The 18,693-nt window shown below is 45.4% G+C and overlaps 1 protein-coding gene across 3 annotated transcripts; it reads left to right on the top strand.

The window, feature by feature from the left end:
* The first annotated feature begins 342 nt into the window (after positions 1 to 342).
* On the top strand, positions 343 to 18,150 carry PRPF18 (pre-mRNA processing factor 18). Of its 3 annotated transcripts, XM_058191971.1 has the most exons (11): positions 343 to 474; positions 2,094 to 2,171; positions 2,282 to 2,308; positions 4,425 to 4,529; positions 5,975 to 6,088; positions 7,171 to 7,317; positions 10,765 to 10,833; positions 11,409 to 11,549; positions 12,381 to 12,452; positions 16,276 to 16,431; positions 16,719 to 18,150. In XM_058191971.1, the coding sequence occupies exons 1-11, from the start codon at positions 409 to 411 to the stop codon at positions 16,797 to 16,799; spliced, it is 1,056 nt and encodes a 351-aa protein (XP_058047954.1). In that variant the 5' UTR covers positions 343 to 408; the 3' UTR covers positions 16,800 to 18,150. The 3 variants fall into 3 exon arrangements, with proteins under 3 accessions (XP_058047954.1, XP_058047955.1, XP_058047956.1); XM_058191972.1 differs by lacking the exon at positions 2,282 to 2,308 and having other exon boundaries at positions 391 to 474; XM_058191973.1 differs by lacking the exons at positions 343 to 474; positions 2,282 to 2,308 and adding an exon at positions 1,132 to 1,481.
* The last annotated feature ends 543 nt before the right edge of the window (positions 18,151 to 18,693 follow it).

The following is an 18,693-nucleotide window of genomic DNA, read 5'->3' as shown; positions in this document are numbered from 1 at the left end:
CTAGACGACCTCCAAGGTCCCCCTCTGGCTCTATTCCGATTGATGGGTATTTCCACTTTCCCCTGCCCCTAATATAACAGGATAACCCATAGCAAAGTTTTCAAAATGTTAACTATTTAAAACGTTCAGTTTGCGATCCAAAGGCGGCGCATCTCTTAGTTCATTCGGAGGATCGCAACTGCTCCACTCCGGCAAAGAAAGGGTGTCGGCACAAAGGGGCCCGGAAGTCGCTCCTGGCGGAACGCGGCGGCCCCCTCTAACATTTTAAACTCTATGTCCCGAACGGCGCGTCCCGGCGCTCCTGTGCGGAAATGACGTCATTATTTGGCGACGGGGCTTCCGGTCAAACCCGGAAGCGGCCCTGGGCTGCTTTTTTCTTTTTTCTTTTCCTCCCGCGGGGAAGGCGAGATGGACGTTCTCAAGGCGGAGGTGGAGCGGAAGCGGAAGCTGGTGGAGGAGAAGGAGCTGCTGGCGGTGAGGGGAAGGGCCTACCTCGTAGGGTTGTTGTTGCTATTGGGAGATCGCCTTAGGAGGCTCCCCACACCTCCCGGAGGAGGAAATTCGGATTATTTAGAGCAAGAGATGCCAACAAAGGGGGAAGAACCGGGTTTTTTTTTTTTACCTCCATGGCTTTTTTTTGGGGGGGGTGCATGGAGCCTGTCCTGCCTTGCAGGGTTGTTGTTATTGGAGATGGCCTTAGGAGGCCCTTTGGAGGAGGGAATTCGGATTAATTAAAAGCGAGGGTTGCTATCAAAGTGGGGTGTGTGTGGAACCGCTCGTCCCTCCTCCCTGCTTCCCTTTCCCATCCTGGCCTGCCTCGCAGGGCTGTTTTTTGGGGGGAGAAAACCCTGGAAGGAAGAGGCCGGAATTCAATTTCCCCATAGAAGAAATTAAACCAATATTTAGGGGTTTATTTAAGGTATGGCATAGCCAAGAATGCTAATTATTTTGTTACCCTTAGATCCTCCCATATCGGACAGCAAATGAGACTAATACAACAAAGTAGATTAATATTTTCTCGATTAAGAAAACATGATAAAATACAAATGTTAAAAGAATGTTTAAAAAAAACATTTTTTAAAATGTTAAAAAAAATGTTCAGAGACCGAAGTCCAGGCCAGCTAACCATCGAAGGCTCAGCATTGTTTTGTCTGAAAAAATAAATCAGAAACTCACTCAAGATGACCTCCAGCAGCGAATGAATCCACAAATTAACCCATCTGGTTCTAGCCTAGTAGGGTGTCCAGATCCAGCCTGATGATGTTACCTAGTTTGGATCATGAAACGTCTGCCAGAAAACCACCGAGCTCAGAGAGCACCGAGGACCCCACGCTTCAGATCTCTGAGCAAACTCTCCTCCCTTCTACCACTGATGATGTTACCTAGTTGGGTCCTGAAACGTCTGCCAGAAAACCACCAAGCTTAGAGAGCATCAACGACCCCTCTTTTCAACTCTGAGCTACAAATATTCTCCTTTATTGGTAAATCCAGGCTGTTTTGGTAACGGTTATTGGGTATGGGTCAGAAATTTGCAGTGGGCGAATTGGATATTTATAGCTCAGGGTTGACCTGTGAGGTCCTTGTTGCTTTCTGATCTTGATGGTTTTCCTGCAGACATTTCATTACCAAATTAGTAAGAGCACCTCTTCCCCCACCTTCCTTCTCGCACTGATGATGTTACTTAGTTGGGTCATGAAATGTCTGTGAGAAAACAACCAAGGTCAGAGAGCTCCGAGGACCCCAGAGGAATGGGTATTGTTTGAAAAATTGTCATTCCTGTTTAAAACACCCCTCACATGTTTATGCCAGAAGCAGATTGTAACTTAGTCTTCACCACATTTTATACTGCAACACCTATAAATTTACTTGGTTAAAAAAAACCACAGTTCCTAATAGAGTATCTTTTATTCAAATATATTTTGGGATAAGAATGATTGAATATGAACATCTAAAATGTTACAGCTCACTTTATATGCATTGCGTAGTGGGGAGGGGTTATTGATCGCTCCATGTTTAAACATGCATTGTTAAAAAAAAATTGAGGGGAAAAATTGCAAGAGTTCTCTTAACATGATGTCGTTTCTCTCTCTCAGGGAAATAAGAAATATTTCAAGCGCAGTGAGTTAGCAAAGAAGGAGGAAGAGGCGTATTTCAAAAGATGCGGATACAAGGTATTGGCTTGCCATTCAAGTCAGTCACTTGAATCTAGATTCTCTTTGGTCCTGTATTAAAATATATTAATCCCAGTTATTTCTCTCATTCTGTCACTTCTGCTCTTTAGCCAGTAAGTGAGGCGCCACCGAGAGAGGTACGAATTCCCGAGCTAAGTTTGCAATGCAGGAAGAGCCATGCATGAATATGCAGCTATTTGAGTTCTTTATTTTTACTTTGGCTTCCTGTGTCCAGGGCATGAGGCTGCTTGAGAATGGAGCTGCTCTTATTTTTTTTACGTTGTGCCCACTGGGCATGCTGGGTGGATCTGATTTAATCCTCTTGAGCCAAGATCGGAAGCTGTTAAAATTGCTGGCTTGATTTATTTTGCCTGTCAAACCCTCCAGAACCCAGCAAACGAATCTCGTATCGATCGGTATTTTCATGCCTTGAAAGATAACATCAAAGATTTAGTTGGTTTAGTCCTTCTGAGTTCAGTTTGGGGAAAACAAGTTAGCCCAGATTGTCAGCGGTATGGACAAAATCAAATTTCCTGAGAAAAATGTTCTAAAGAAGCATTTTTTTGTTTTTGAGATGTTGCAGCTCATCTGAATGACGCAGAATCCCTCACCTATTCATACCTTTGTTACCCAGTGCAGAAACACCTGATAATGTTATACCATCATAAATGCTTTCGCTTCGCTTACACTGCCTTAGCTTATAAATGTCTTGATTGGCTTACAAAACAGAAAGTAGTGGAACCGCACCTTTTGTGTTTTTGCTGTGAACACCCATTGCTTGCAACTAGCTCCAGCTGATGGAAGGATTTTGCAACTTTGCTTTCCATCTTGGGCTTAAATCCACTGTTTTCATAGCCGCCTCCCTCTTCCAAGGGTGAACGTGTTATATTTGCGACACACTAATGCAACATGTGATGTTGTTACATATCCTGAAGATCTCATTGCCTTTTGGAAGTTTTTTTAAATGGTCTTGGATTCACTTGGTAGGTGGGACTGATGGTTGTTGTAGTACCAGCTTTGCGTTAGCCTAATACAAACATGCACTCAATATTTTCTCCAGTGGTTTTGAGTTGGGAAGGGTCGTTGTCGTATTATTTGCACCCAGAGGTATTTCTGCCTCAGTTGGATACAGATAGTCCTCGACTTACAATAGTTCATTTAGTGACCAAAGTTACAACAGCACTGAGAAAAGTGACTTATGACTGTTTTTCACTCTTACGACAGTTGCAGCCCCATGGTCATGTGATCAAAATTCAAATTCAGGGTACAAAAGTGACTCATATTTATGACGGTCGCTGTGTCCTGGGGTCACGTGATCCCCTTTTTGCGACCTTCCAACAAGCTAAGTCAAAGGGGAAGCCAGATTCACTTAACAACCGCGTTACTAACTTAACAACCGGTGTGATTCACTTAACAACGATGGCAAGGAAGTTCGTAAAAAGGGGCAAAACTCAACAAAGGTCTCGCTTACTGACAGCAATTTTGGGCTCAGTTGTGATCGTAAGGCGAGGACTACCTGTACTTTAATTCTTGAAAAAGCAACAGAAATGGACTCAATGGTTAGGCAGTCTCTTTCCCCTCCTCTGCTTGTATTTCCCTCTCTTCCTCCTTTAATTAAACCGTAGATTGTTGTTAGTTTGGGACTAGCCAGCTTTGTTTGTGCAAGCAAGAGTTTGCCTGCAAGCAAGAATTGAGAGTATTTTCTGAATTATGTGACTCCTCCAACGTGAAATATGTAAATCAATAACAGAGTTGGAAGGGACCTTGGAGGTCTTCTAGTCCAACCCCCTGCCCAGGCAGGAAACCCTACACCGTTTCAGACAAATGGCTATCCAACATTTCCTTAAAAATTTCCAGTGTTGGAGCATTCACAACTCCTGCAGGCAAGTTCTTCCACTGATTAATTGTTCTCACTGTCAGGAAATTTCTCCTTAGTTCTAAGTTGTTTCTCTCCTTGATTAGTTGTTATGTACATTTTTAAAAAAGTTTCCTTTTAGTTTTGTTTGATAGTCTACATTCTTTGTGAAGTTGTGTTGCCTTCTAACTGGATGGGGTTTGTACCTGGCCCAGTTAGCCTGGAACAACGGTGCAATCCTAAAAACAACGGAAGTGCTAACGAAATCATTTTATTTGGCGTTCTAGAGGAGATTGTGCTGTTCTGCCTGGCTGTAGATTGTTAGATGTGGGAGATCTGTGTTGTGCATTCGTATTGAAAGCTGTGGGTTATATTGTGCTCCTTCAACAACTATTTAGGTCAGCGATGAAGCCGAAAAGGATGAAAACCCAGCGTCTTCCAATCCGGTACTGGAGCTGGAACTGGCAGAGGAGAAGCTGCCCATGACTCTTTCCAGGCAAGAGGTAAAGCCAAACGATTTGTACGTCCTCGGGTTTTTTAGCTACCATCACGTCGTAGTTGGTAGATGCCACTTGTCACGCTTGAGAATCTGGTCTTGCCCATCCTTCTGCTCTCAAAGGGGACGGAGAGTTTTCAGAGGGCCACAAGTTGCCGATCTTGTGGTCCAGCGGACGCATTGGGACAACGCCTCCTAGGTCAGGAGGAAGGTGAAGCAGGAGGCTGAAACCGCCCCCAATTTCAACTTATTAAGATTGCCTTGGTTCCCCAGAGGTGGCATTGGAAATTCCACATTAAGTTTGCGGCCATCTCTCTCCCTCTCCCTCTCCCTCTCCCTCCCTCTCCCTCTCTCATATCTAACATCACTCTCTCTCACCTTTCATCTTCCTACCTAGTACCTACAGTGTTTCCCCAAAAATAAGACCTCCCCAGATAATAAGCCCAATCAAAAAAAAATCAAAAAAATATAAGACAGGGTCTTATTTTACGGGAAACACAGTACCTGCCTATCTTCATCATGATCTCATCTGTCTATTCTGTTGTTCATCCATCCACCCACTCATCAAACCACCCACCCATCCATCTGTCATCTATCTCTATCATCTCTCTCTCTGTCTTTGTCTCTCTCTTTCTTTGTCTCTCTATATCTATCCTATTTCCCCAAAAATAATTATTATCCCCTGATAATAAGCCCAATTGGGCTTTTGAGTGCATGGCAATAAAGCCAAGCACTTGTTTCAGGGTTTAAAAAAAATATAAGACATTTTCGGAGAAACACAGTAGCTATCTGTCTGTCTGTTTGTCTGTCTGTCTATCTGTCTTATATTTTTTTTGAACCCTGAAATAAGCACTTGGCCTTTTTGCCATGCACTCAAAAGCCCAATTGGGCTTATTATCAGGGGAGGTCTCTTTTGGGGTAAATAGGGTATCTATCTATCTATCTATCATCTATCTAGCCATCTAGCCATCTATATATCTATCATTTATCTTATCTATCCCTACCTACCTACCTACCTACTTTGTCTGTTTGTCTGTCTCTGTCTATCTGTCTATCTCTATCATCTCTCTCTCCTTCTCTCTCTTCCTACCTATCTTGTCTGTCTGTCTGTCTGTCTGTCTGTCTGTCTGTCTGTCTGTCTGTCTGTCTATCTATCTATCTATCTATCTATCTATCTATCTATCTATCTATCTATCTATCTATCGACCTATCGACCTATCTATCTATCTAACTATCCCTCCCTCCCCCCTCCCCATCCACCCATCCATCCATCTAGCTATGTTTGAGGTGAAACGTCTCCTGAGTTAAATCCCCCAGTTGTGATGTTTCTTGAATGCCTTTGATGTTCCTCAGTTTAGAGCCTTCACCTAGACGGAGCCACCTTCCTTGCAGAAACTCAGAGATCGGTGTTTTCCGGTTGATAAATCGGAGCCTTTTGCTGACTGTTTTCAGGTCATTCGGAGACTGAGAGAAAGAGGGGAGCCCATCAGACTGTTTGGGGAAACAGATTATGATGCCTTTCAGCGATTGCGAAAAATAGAAATTCTGGCCCCGGAAGTGAACAAGGTAAGAGAGATTAAAGGCTGAAATGATTTATACAGGAACCCTATAAAGCGACAGCTTGTCTCCTCTCCCCATTGTTTTAAAAGATCTGTCCATATATTACCAAAACAATACTTTATTTATAATATATTTTTGCTTCCCTGGTGAAAGACAGAATATCTTTTCTCTGCTTGTGAATTGGTGGGGAGAAAGTTTTAGGATCCGAATTAACAGAGATTCAATTTGGACTGGTTTGTTTGAAAGGTACACAGAGTCATCATGAGTAGGTTGATTATCTGAGATGAAAAGCTTACATGAAATTGAACGCTCCTTTTCATCCTTTACAGTTTTAGTGGAAATCTTAAAAAAAGAATGAATGTTTTAAGTTGCGATTTATGGTTTGACACGACAAATGTTTAGATGTATTAGTGCATGAAAACCTGGGGCCAGTTTGTGTGTCCATCAGATTTTTGTGTTGGACTTTAGAGCTACAGGAACACTGCAGTTGTGCAGATTGTGATGTGCCAGAGTCCTGTATATTGCGTATTTTACGCCGTCCTGCCAACTGATGCAGTTCATCTTGGGTAGCTCCAGGATTTTGATTGAAGCTGAAGACCTGCGTTGAGTTCCTTAGAAATACAGGCAGTCCTTGACTTATGACCACAACTGAGCCTGAAATTTCTGTTGTTATATGAGGCATTTGTTCAGTGAGCTTGCCCCCATTTTATGACCTTTCTTGCCACTGTTGTTAAGCGAATCACTGCGGTTGATGAGTTGGTATCCCGGTTGTTAAGTGAATCCCATTGACTTTGTTAGAAGGTCACAAAAGGAGATCACGTGACCCCGGGACGCTGCAACAGTCATAAGTACATGCCAGTTGCCAAGCCTCTGAATTCTGATCATGTGACTATGAGAATGGTGCAACAGTGGTAACTGAAAAATGGTCATCAAGTCGCTTTTTTCAATGTCGTAGTAACTTTGAACGGTCACTAAACGAACTGTTGTAAGTCAAGGACCACCTGTACACCGGCTTGGTGATCTAGTCTGGACTTCGGTAGATCTTTTCGTTAATTTGGCGCATTCCTTCCATGGTTTCCTTCTCCTAGGGATTGAGGAACGACCTGAAGGCGGCTTTGGATAAGATCGACCAGCAATACCTGAACGAGATTGTAGGGGGGCAGGAACAAGGAGAGGACGACGCGCAGAATGACCTCAAAGTCCACGAGGAGAACACGACTATTGAAGAACTAGAGGTACGGCATGACATTTTGGACAATGCACAAGCCGAACGGGACCACACAATCTACGCATTGTAGGAATTCCTGTTCCTGCTGCGTTGACAAGGTGTGCCTTGTTTGGTTGGGGTTCAGTCCAAAGGAGCAACCAGGCGCTCCTCCAGTTATCTCTTCATCCGCAAAGCAAGTCAAGAATTGAATGCAGCCTTTCATGTCAACAGAGCCTTGAACTTTTGGCAGGTTTCAGGATCCACAAGGAAGTGGCCCACAGCTTTATTCACAGTTCACTTCTGGGAACATTTTGTTACCTGTATAAGAAAATTGTCATCAGTTTGTTCTGGAAAGGTATTTATTCTCACGTTCACGGAATAGAATATAGAACAACAGAGTTGGAAGGGACCTTGGAGGTCTTCTAGTCCAACCCCTTACTCAAGCAGGAGACCCTATACCATTCCAGACAAATGGTTGTCCAACCTCTTCTTGAAAACTTCCTGTGTTGGAGCACCCACAACTTCTGAAAGCAAGCCGTTCCATTGATCAATTGTTCTCACTGTCAGGAAGTTTCTCCTCAGTTCAACATTGGATGTCTATTGATTTTCCCACCTGTTACTTCTTGTCCTGCCTTCAGTTGCTTTGGAGAATAAAACAGAGTAATTGGTTCAGAAAGGGATCTTGCAGGTCTTTTAGTCCAACTCCCTGCTGGAGCAGGAGACCCTATACCAGCGGTTCTCAACCTGTGGGTCGGGACCCCGTTGGGGGTCAAATGACAATTTGCCAGGGGTCGCCTAAGACCATCAGAAATATGGGAGTCGAAGAATCGCGCTCCAATGGTTGACTCCACAAGCCAGCTGCAGGCTCTTCAAATCGCTAGCCGAATTCGGCTTCAGGCGCGATGAATTAAAAAAGAGAGAAATCTTTGCTCTGATGTCTCCCTCTCAAGCCAGCTGCAATCACTCCCAATCGCTAGCCTAATCTGGCTTCAGGCGCGATAAACATAATAGGGGAGGAGTCTCCGCTTTAATGCCTCCGTCCTCAAGGCAATCGCAAGCAGTTCAGATCGCTAGCCAATATGGCTTCAGGCGCGATAAATTCAAAACAAAAATAATTTTACGGTTGGGGTCGCCACATCGTGGGGAATTGTATTAAAGGGGTCGCAGCACTATAAAGGTTGAGAACCACTGAGCTATACCATTCTGGACAAATGGCTGTCCAGTCTCTTTTGAAAACCTCCAGTGATGGAAGTTGAGGAGGGAAGCTGTTCTCTGGGTTAATTATCAGGAAATTTCTCCTTAATTCCAGGTTGCTTCTCTCCTTGGTTAGTTTCCATCCGTTGCTTCTTGTCCTGCCTTCAGGGGCTTTGGAGAATAGGTGGGCCCCCTCTTCTTTGAGGCAGCCCCTCAAATACTGAAAGATGGGTATCATGTCAGAATACAAAATTACAGCCTTGGAAGGGACCTTGGAGGTCTTCTAGTCCAACCCCTTGCTCAGGCAGGAGACCTGTACCATTTGAGACAAATGGCTGTCCACTCTCTTCTTAAAGAACTCGAGTGATGGAGCACCCACAACTTCTGGAGAGAAGTAATTCGGTTGATTAATGTTCTCATTAATCAGGAAATTCCTCCTTAATTCCAGGTTGCTTCTCTCCTTGATTAGTTTCCACCCATTGCTTCTTGTCCTGCCTTCAGGGGCTTTGGAGAATAGGTGGGCCCCTCTTCTTTGAGGCAGCCCTCAAATACTGAAAGATGGGTATCATGTCAGAATACAAAATTACAGCCTTGGAAGGGACCTTGGAGGTCTTCTAGTCCAACCCCCTACTCAAGCAGGAGACCCTATACCATTTCAGACAACTGGTTGTCCAATCTCTTCTTTAAAAGCTCCTCTGATGGAGTACCCACAACTTCTGAAAGCAAGCCGTTCCATTGATCAATTGTTCTCACTGTCAGGAAGTTTCTCCTCAGTTCAACATTGGATGTCTATTGATTTTCCCACCTGTTACTTCTTGTCCTGCCTTCAGTTGCTTTGGAGAATAAAACAGAGTAATTGGTTCAGAAAGGGATCTTGCAGGTCTTTTAGTCCAACTCCCTGCTGGAGCAGGAGACCCTATACCAGCGGTTCTTAACCTGTGGGTCGGGACCCCGTTGGGGGTCAAATGACGATTTGCCAGGGGTCGCCTAAAACCATCGGAAATATGGGAAGTATACTTGCGAGTCGAAGAATCGCGCTCCAATGGTTGACTCCACAAGCCAGCCGCAGGCTCTTCAAATCACTAGCCGAATTCAGCTTCAGGCGCGATGAATTAAAAAAGAGAGAAATCTTTGCTCTGATGTCTCCCTCTCAAGCCAGCTGCAATCACTCCCAATCGCTAGCCTAATCCGGCTTCAGGCGCGATAAACTTAATAGGGGAGGAGTCTCCGCTTTAATGCCTCCGTCCTCAAGGCAATCGCAAGCAGTTCAGATCGCTAGCCAATATGGCTTCAGGCGCGATAAATTCAAATGAAAATAATTTTACGGTTGGGGTCGCCACATTACGGGGAATTGTATTAAAGGGGTCGCAGCACTATAAAGGTTGAGAACCACTGGCCTATACCATTCTGGACAAATGGCTGTCCAGTCTCTTTTGAAAACCTCCAGTGATGGAGGTTGAGGAGGGAAGCTGTTCTCTGGGTTAATTATCAGGAAATTTCTCCTTAATTCCAGGTTGCTTCTCTCCTTGGTTAGTTTCCATCTGTTGCTTCTTGTCCTGCCTTCAGGGGCTTTGGAGAATAGGTGGGCCCCCTCTTCTTTGAGGCAGCCCCTCAAATACTGAAAGATGGGTATCATGTCAGAATACAAAATTACAGCCTTGGAAGGGACCTTGGAGGTCTTCTAGTCCAACCCCTTGCTCAGGCAGGAGACCTGTACCATTTGAGACAAATGGCTGTCCACTCTCTTCTTAAAGAACTCGAGTGATGGAGCACCCACAACTTTTGGAGAGAAGTAATTCGGTTGATTAATGTTCTCATTAATCAGGAAATTCCTCCTTAGTTCTAAGTTGCTTCTCTCCTTGATTAGTTTCCACCCATTGCTTCTTGTCCTGCCCTCAGGTGCTTTGGAGAATAGTTTGACTCCCTTTTCTTTGTGGCAGCCCCTCAAATATTGGAAGACTCCTTTCATGTCTCCTCTAATCCTTCTTTCCATTAAACTAGACGTACCCAATTCCTGCAACCGTACTTCTGACATTTTAGCCTTCGCCCCCCTCAATTATTTTGTAGCTCTCATACTGTACTGTATAAACATTGGGAAAAAAGGGTCCAACTTTTTTAAGTAGTACCAGAACTGAAAAAAATGTCTTCTCCAGTCCCAGAACATCCTTGCTTGCATTAACTATCAACTCTAAAATATAATGTTCTTGAATTTAGTACATTTGTATCATAGTCTATTGTTGGAAATAAATCTGAATTTGTTTTCTTTCTCGTTCTGTCTCAGGCATTGGGAAAATCCTTAGGTCGAGGTGACGACCATAAAGATATGGATATCATCACTAAATTCTTGAAGGTAAAAAGCCAAACAAGACACCCCTCAAAACTGTAAGCTTGCTGATAAACTGTGAGAATCTTGATTTTATCCCTGTGTGATTTGTAGAGTTAAGAACTTGACATTGCTAGCGATTTCAATTGGGATGAATATTCAGAAATTGCTGGTAACGAACGTTTTTTAAGGGATCTTTACAGTAAATGTCATATACAAACATTTTTCCTGGGATTTTTTTTTGGCCCTCAATTGGCATTTTTTAGCCTCTGCTGATATGAAGAATTTTATTAACTGGGCTTGGTTAAAGACTCACAGGCCAAACAGATCCAGGCATTTTCAAAAATACGTGGGTTTTATTGCGCTGCCCTAGCTAATCTTCCCCCCCCCCCCCACCAGTCTTGGGTGCCTTTCAGAGTCTTTGACTTCCAGGGCTCCTGAGTTAGCATGCACGTGGCTGAGGATTATGGGGGTTGAAATTCACACCTCTCGAGGCCCCCACTTGGGGAAGGGAGCTCTGGATTGGCTTGCCGATTAAACACACCGAGGCTTATGTTAGTCTGTGTTGAAAGGTAGCTTAACCAGGTTTTGCCTGATTTCAGTTTCTCCTCGGAGTTTGGGCAAAGGACCTGAATGCGAGAGAAGATTATTTGAAACGGGGCGTCCAGGGAAAATTGAACAGCGCGACCCAGAAGCAGACGGAATCGTACCTGAGGCCTCTCTTCAGAAAACTCCGTAAAAGGGTAACGCCTGCCAGATTATTTCTCCCCCCTTCCCTCCCTCTCTTTTCTGGCATTCTTGCATAACATCGACCGTTATTATTATCATTTTTTCCTTCGTAAAAAGTATAGCCGTCAGTCGAACTGACAGCTGGTGTATAACGTACTGGATCATGAAATAAAATTGTTCCTGGGGTGTTTTGTGTCAAATTGACCTCTGGCAACTTGAAAATCAACCCATATTTTATTCTGTAGGCCCTATTCCGTTTTGCTGGTAACCCTAGGCTTACAACTTATAACGGAGCCCGAAATTTCTGTTGGCTAAGCGAGGCAGTTGTTAAGTGAGTTTCTCTCCATTTTACGACCTTCCTTGCCACAGTGGTTAAATGAATCCCTGCAATAATTTCAGTTAGTAACGCGGTTGTTAAGTGAATCCGGCTTCCCTGTTGATTTTGCTCGTCGGAAGTTTCCCAAAATGGGATCACGTAAACCCGGGACACTGTGACCCCGTCATAAATATGAGTCAGTTGCCAAACTGGTCTGAATTTTGATCACGGGGATGCTGCAACGGTCGTAAGTGTGAAAAACAATCCTAAGGCAGTGCCGTTGTAACTTCCAACAGTCACTAAACGAGTGTTTTTTGTGGAGTGTTTTTTTTTGCAAATGTAAGAGCTAATTCTTCTTCTTACCTGCTTAAAATACTAGCTGGAATTGCCATGCGTCTAATTCAGTTTCCCCCCCCCTTTGGAAAACGTGGCCCTGGCAATCAGAAATTAAAAGAAACAAAAAACAGCCCTCCCATAATGCCATATGTTGCTTTGCCTCACTTGGGGTCTGTGCTTCTTCTGTTTTTAGACTCTGCCTGCCGACATCAAGGAATCCATCACAGATATTATCAAGTTCATGTTGCAAAGGGAATACGTGAAGGTACCGCCTGGTTTTTAGAAAAAGTCTCACGACATTTGAACTCTGGAGTGTTGTGGCCGAGGCCCAAGTAGTGATTACCAAACACAATTCAGTCCTCAACCAACTTATTTTATTAGAACAGCTGAGAATTCATTCATTCTCAGCTTCGTCCAAAACAAAATTCTTCATAACTGGTCCCATCAACCTTATCACCAACCTTTGATGTTTTTGGCAACCTGCCAAAGGCTTTTCTTGGCAACCCCCCCCCCCAAAGTTCAAGAGAGGCTGACAAGAAGCAATGGAATCAATGTTGCTTTTCTACCAAGAACCCAACAGCCGTTGCTGTTCTTTTAAGCCTTATGGGAGAATAATAATAATAATAATAATAATAATAATATTTTAATTTGTATACCGCCCTTCTCCCGAAGGACTCAGGGCGGTGAACAGGCAGATAAAATATACATACATACAATAATTAAAAACATCCCTTAAAAAACTAATTTAAATGCCCAAAATATTAAAAAACGTACTTCCCCATAAAATCACAGAATTTTAAAAACCCATCCAATAAAAATAAGAATCAGGCTAGTCCAGCCATACGGAATAAATAAGTTTTAAGTTCGCGGCGAAAGGTCCTAAGGTCAGGTAATTGTCGAAGTCCGAGGGGAAGTTCGTTCCACAGGGTCGGAGCCCCCACAGAGAAGGCCCTCCCCCTGGGGGCCGCCAGTCGACACTGTTTGGCTGACGGCACCCTGAGGAGTCCCTCTCTGTGGGAACGTACCGGACGATGGGAGATAGAAGCCGGCAGTAGACGGTCCCATAGATAGCCCGGTCCTAAGCCATGGAGCGCTTTAAAGGTGGTAACCAATACCTTGAAGCGCACCCGGAAAACAACAGGTAGCCAGTGCAGTCTGCGCAGGATAGGTGTTATATGGGAGCTCCGAGACGCTCCCTCAATAACCCGCGCAGCCGCGTTCTGAACTAGCTGAAGTCTCCGGGTGCTCTTCAAGGGGAGCCCCATGTAGAGAGCATTGCAGTAGTCCAGGCGAGAGGTAACGAGAGCATGAGTGACTGTGCATAAGGCATCCCGGTCCAGGAAGGGACGCAACTGGCGGATCAGGCGAACCTGGTAAAATGCTCTCCTGGAGACGGCCGCCAAATGGTCTCCAAAGGACAACCGACCATCCAGGAGCACGCCCAAGTTGCGTACCTCCTCCATCGGGGCCAATGATTCACCCCCGACAGACAGCCGCATCTGCAGCTGACTGTACCGAGGTGCCGGCATCCACAGCCACTCCGTCTTGGAGGGATTAAGTTTGAGCCTGTTCCTCCCCATCCAGACCCGTACGGCTTCCAGACACCGGGACAGCACTTCGACAGCTTCACTGGGGTGGCCCGGGGTGGAAAAGTACAGCTGAGTATCATCAGCGTACAGCTGGTATCTCACCCCAAAGCCACTGATGATCTCACCCAGCGGCTTCATATAGATGTTGAACAGGAGGGGTGAGAGAATCGACCCCTGCGGCACCCCACACATGAGGCACCTTGAGTCGATCTCTGCCCCCCTGTCAACACCGTCTGCGTCCGGTCAGAGAGGTAGGAGGAGAACCACCGATAAACGGTGCCTCCCACTCCCAACCCCTCCAACCGGCGCAGCAGGATACCATGGTCGATGGTATCAAAAGCCGCTGAGAGGTCTAATAGGACCAGGGCAGAGGAGTAACCTCTATCCCTGGCCCTCCAGAGACCATCCACCAGTGCGACCAAAGCTGTCTCCGTACTGTATCCGGGCCGGAAGCCGGACTGGAACGGGTCTAGATAGACAGCTTCATCCAGGTACTGGGGTAGCTGACATGCCACCACACTCTCAACAACCTTCGCCGTGAAGCGAAGATTGGAGACTGGCCGGTAGTTCCCTAAAACAGCTGGGTCCAGGGAAGGCTTCTTGAGGAGGGGTCTCACCACTGCCTCTTTCAAGGCTGCGGGAAAGACCCCCTCCCGCAAAGAAGCATTTGTAATCCCCTGGAGCCAGCCTCGCGTCACCTCCTGAGTAGCCAGTACTAACCAGGAGGGACACGGATCCAGTAAACATGTGGTATGCTCAGCCTACCCAGCAACCTGTCCATGTCCTCGGGAGTCACAGGATCAAATCATCCCAAACCACCTCAACAAGACGGGCCTCAGAACCCTCGCCTGGATCTACCCAATTTTGATCCAATCCGTCCCGAAGCTGAACGATTTTGTCGTATAGATAACCGTTAAACTCCTCGGCACGCCCTTGTAGGGGGTCCTCCCGCCCCTCCTGTTGAAGGAGAGCGGTCACCCAAACAGGGCAGCCGGGCGGTTATCTGCCGACGCAATGAGGGAGGAACGAGAACGCTCAGAACCCTCATTGCCACTAGGTAGGTCCTACTATAGGACCTAACTAGTGTCCGGTCAGCCTCAGAGCGGCTGGATCTCCAGGCACTCTCTAGGCGTCTTCTCCGGCGCTTCATCTCCCTCAGCTCCTCGGAGAACCAAGGAGCTGGTTGAGACCGACGCCGGGTCAGAGGCCGCAAAGGCACGACACGGTCCAAAGCTCCAGCCGCGGCCCGTTCCCAGGCCGCAACTAGCTCTTCAGTCGAGTCGTGGGCCAGGTGCTCGGGGAACGGCCCAAGCTCCGTCAGGAACCTCTCCGGGTCCATCAGGCGCCTGGGACGGAACCAGCGTATTGGTTCCGTCTCCCTGCGGTGGTGGGTAGCGGTCAGAAAGAAGCCAATCATCTTCTGGCCTTACTCCTGAGTTGTCCTTTTTACTTTAGCTGCTCTTGCCTTCTGGCAGCTCTTCTCATGCATGCACTAGAAACAGGCTCCTCCTGTTCCTCTGCCTCTCTGCTCTCCACCTCTGGAGGCTCTGGAGTCAGTGCATTGCTCCCAGATGGCCCTGGCCCCATCTCTGCCTCAGACGCAGATTCCTTGTCCGGGCCTTCCCCAGATTCCAGGACTGGCCCATTGTCCGCCCCAGCCTCCTCACTTTCTGACTCCACTGCCAGCTCTGCAGGCTGCTGGTCGACCAAAACACGGAGCTTCTTTGGATTAAGATGTTGAAAGTCTAAACAGCGTGCTTTTCAGAGCAATATTATTTATATCAATAGAATACCAGAATAACAGAGTTGGAAAGGGACCCTGGAGATCATCTAGTCCAACCCACTGCTCAGGCAGGGGACCCTACGCCATTTCAGACAGATGGCTGCCCAGTCTCTTCTTAAAAACCTCCAGCTCTAGAGCAGCCACAGCTACTGGAGGCAAGCTGTTCCACTCGTTAATTATATTAAACAATATAAATTAAACAATATAAATATTAATACTTAAATACTTAAAAAATATACCCTGTTTCCCCCCCAAATAAGACCTCCCCTGATAATAAGCCCAGCTGGGCTTTTGAACGCATGGCAATAAGGCCAAACGCTTATTTCAGGGTTCAGTAAAATATAAGTCAGGGTCTTATTTTCGGGGAAATATGGTAAGTTTAGAATAAGGGGCAGAAAAGTTCAGAATTTAGGCACTGATTAAATTAAACAATATAAATATTTAAACAAATTAATAAATATAAATATGCATATTTAAAAAATGTAAGTTTAGAACAAGGGGCAGAAAGCTCTTAAGAGTCTAGAATTGTCCACCTGTTTCTGAAGAGTGGAATGGCTGTTGCTTAACAAAATAACAGAGTTGGAAGGGACCTCGGAGGTCTTCTAGTCCAACCCCCTGCTCAAGCAGGAAACCCTATCTACCCTCTCAGACCAACGGTTGTCCAACCTCCAGTCTCTGCCTTGCCTTACATGATACTAACTGGGTGGTTTCTGCAGGCCAATGACGCCTATCTCCAGATGGCTATTGGGAATGCGCCCTGGCCCATTGGCGTCACCATGGTTGGCATCCATGCCCGTACCGGTCGCGAGAAGATCTTCTCCAAGCACGTGGCCCACGTTTTGAACGACGAGACTCAGAGGAAATACATCCAGGTAAAGAGGGACCATATTGTGGACGAGTCCTTCAGAGACTCTGCAATTCAAGCCACGTGAATCCTAGCATCTCAGTAGAGTCCTCCAAGACAGGGGTCTCCAACCTTGGTCCCTTTAAGACTTGTGGACTTCAATTCCCAGAGTCCCTCAGCCAGCTTTGCTGGCTGAGGGACTCTGGGAATTGAAGTCCACAAGTCTTAAAGGGACCAAGGTTGGAGACCCCTGCTCCAGGATGTCTTGGGCTCTGGGAGAAGGACCCACTTCCTTCTTTGCACCTGTCTCCGCAGGGTTTGAAGAGGCTGATGACCATTTGCCAGAAGCACTTCTCCACCGACCCGTCCAAATGTGTGGAGTACAACGCCTTGTGACAACGGCGCAACCTGTGTCTGCTCTTGGGAACCCAGGCAAGACGGGAGCGGAACAGCCTTGGTGCGAACTTGGCCTCTGAAGCGTGGAAGAAACAGCTGAGGTCAATGCTGGTTAAGTTTGGCACCTGTTTGGACTTCAACTCCCAGAATTCCCCAGCCGGCCATGCAATTCTGGGAGTTGAAGTCCACGGATCTTCCTGCTGCCAGACTTACAAACACCGTGTGACGTCGTGCCCAAGCAATCAGTCACCACAGCTTAAAGCTTCTATCAGCTTGTATATATCTTTTTTTTTTTGTATAGTCTTTGTAGGAAATCGTCTCTAAAAAAAAATCTGGTAGGGGGTCACGTTTAGAGAAACGGTGCGCATGAGCTCATGTTAGTGGCAGAGGATGATCATATGCGGGTGAAAAATAGACTTAAAAGGAAGGGTTAATTTCATTTTTAAAAACCAAAGCTATGGATAAGTACGCCGAAACAAATCAAGATTCGTTAATGTCTAGTGCAACTTGTAAATTTAAGCCACGTTGTTCGAAGGTTTGATCCTTTGGGACAGGCTCCGATTCTGGGTTCAGATCTAAAACCTCCACTTTCCTTCTCTATTTTCCTCGATCACCTACTGATTTGTATCGTGGTTTGTTAAACTTGGAATGCCAGCTTAAGAGGAGCCTCAAATATTGTCACGAAAGTTCATTATAGCAGTCCTGATCTTGATTTTTAAAAAATAGCTATTACGGATTATGGGCAATAATAATTTGATTATTAGGTCAGGAAGAAGCACCTTCTAGGAACAGGGATCTGGCTCATCTCTCTCTCTCTCAAGAACTGACAAATTTGCATTTGCTCTGCATTTCTTAATTTATAAAGTTACTTTCCTGCCTATTAAGTCTGGAGAATTATTTCTGTGACACCGAAGGCTGAAAAAAAGGTGATTTTGGTCGGCAAATATTTTGGAAGGTAGATGAAACAAAAGGGTATAACTTTACTAACTTAAAACGCCGCAGTTAAATTTAAGTATTAGCTAGAAACCCCCTCACTTGGAATTTGTTTATTTAATATAGTATTTTTGTTCAACAGGGATGGGAAAGCTTATAACTATTTGTAGACCTGCTATGTAAAGAGTTCGAATTTATCAATTTCTCTTTTTTTCCACTATCCACCCGGGTTGGATTCTCTCTGTTTAATGTTTGTTTGATGCTTGCATCATTTTTTTTCCTCCTTTTTCGTGCATCAGTCTTTTTTCTTTCTCATTGTTGTCAGTGCTGGAAGTATGGTGGGTTTTTTCCGTTTTGTTTTTCTTTTTTCTGTTTTGTTTTTTACGATAAAACTAAATAAATATATATATAAAATTAAGTCGGAGCGATCAAAGTGTTGGAATAAAGATTGAAAAGATCAGATTCAGGTTTGCCTGGAGTAGAAAAAAAACACACCACTGGGGCTTTTTGGTTTCTGCTGAATATTTTTGCATCATGTAAGCTTATCCTCCATGTGTTCAGGAAATAATTTTTGCAAAGGGAATTTTCAGGCTGCCTGAAATGACAGAGAAGTTTATATTTGTTGCTATCAGTGGGTGGCAGAACTGCACTGACCATGTCTGGACTTGGATGGAAACTAGTTAAGTTCTTAGATGCAATAGCTGGGATGAAGACTGAGTTGGGCCCAGAGGTGGGTTTCAGCAGGTTCTGACCAGTTCTGGAGAACCGGTAGCAGAAATTTTGAGTAGTTCAGAGGACCAGTAATAAAAATTCTGACTGGCCCCATCCCCCATCTATTCTCTGCCTCCCAGCTCCCAACTCCCAGCTGATCGGGAGGAAATGGGGATTTTACAGTAACCTTCCCCTGCCATGCCCACCAAGCCACACCCACCAAACCAAACCACACCCACAGAACCGGTAG

The sequence above is a fragment of the Ahaetulla prasina genome, chromosome 7, assembly GCF_028640845.1.
Source record: "Ahaetulla prasina isolate Xishuangbanna chromosome 7, ASM2864084v1, whole genome shotgun sequence".
In the NCBI taxonomy this organism is placed as follows: domain Eukaryota; kingdom Metazoa; phylum Chordata; class Lepidosauria; order Squamata; family Colubridae; genus Ahaetulla; species Ahaetulla prasina.
Note: the sequence above shows the minus strand (reverse complement) of the source record. Positions and strands in the feature narration are given on the sequence as shown.

Excerpts from the sequence above, each read along its gene's own strand:
- PRPF18 (XM_058191971.1), top strand. The coding sequence starts at position 409 with ATGGACGTTCTCAAGGCGGAGGTGGAGCGGAAGCGGAAGCTGGTGGAG. Across the intron at positions 11,550-12,380 it reads TCAGAAAACTCCGTAAAAGG|ACTCTGCCTGCCGACATCAA; the intron begins GTAACGCCTGCC and ends TTCTGTTTTTAG. Across the intron at positions 16,432-16,718 it reads CTCAGAGGAAATACATCCAG|GGTTTGAAGAGGCTGATGAC; the intron begins GTAAAGAGGGAC and ends CTGTCTCCGCAG.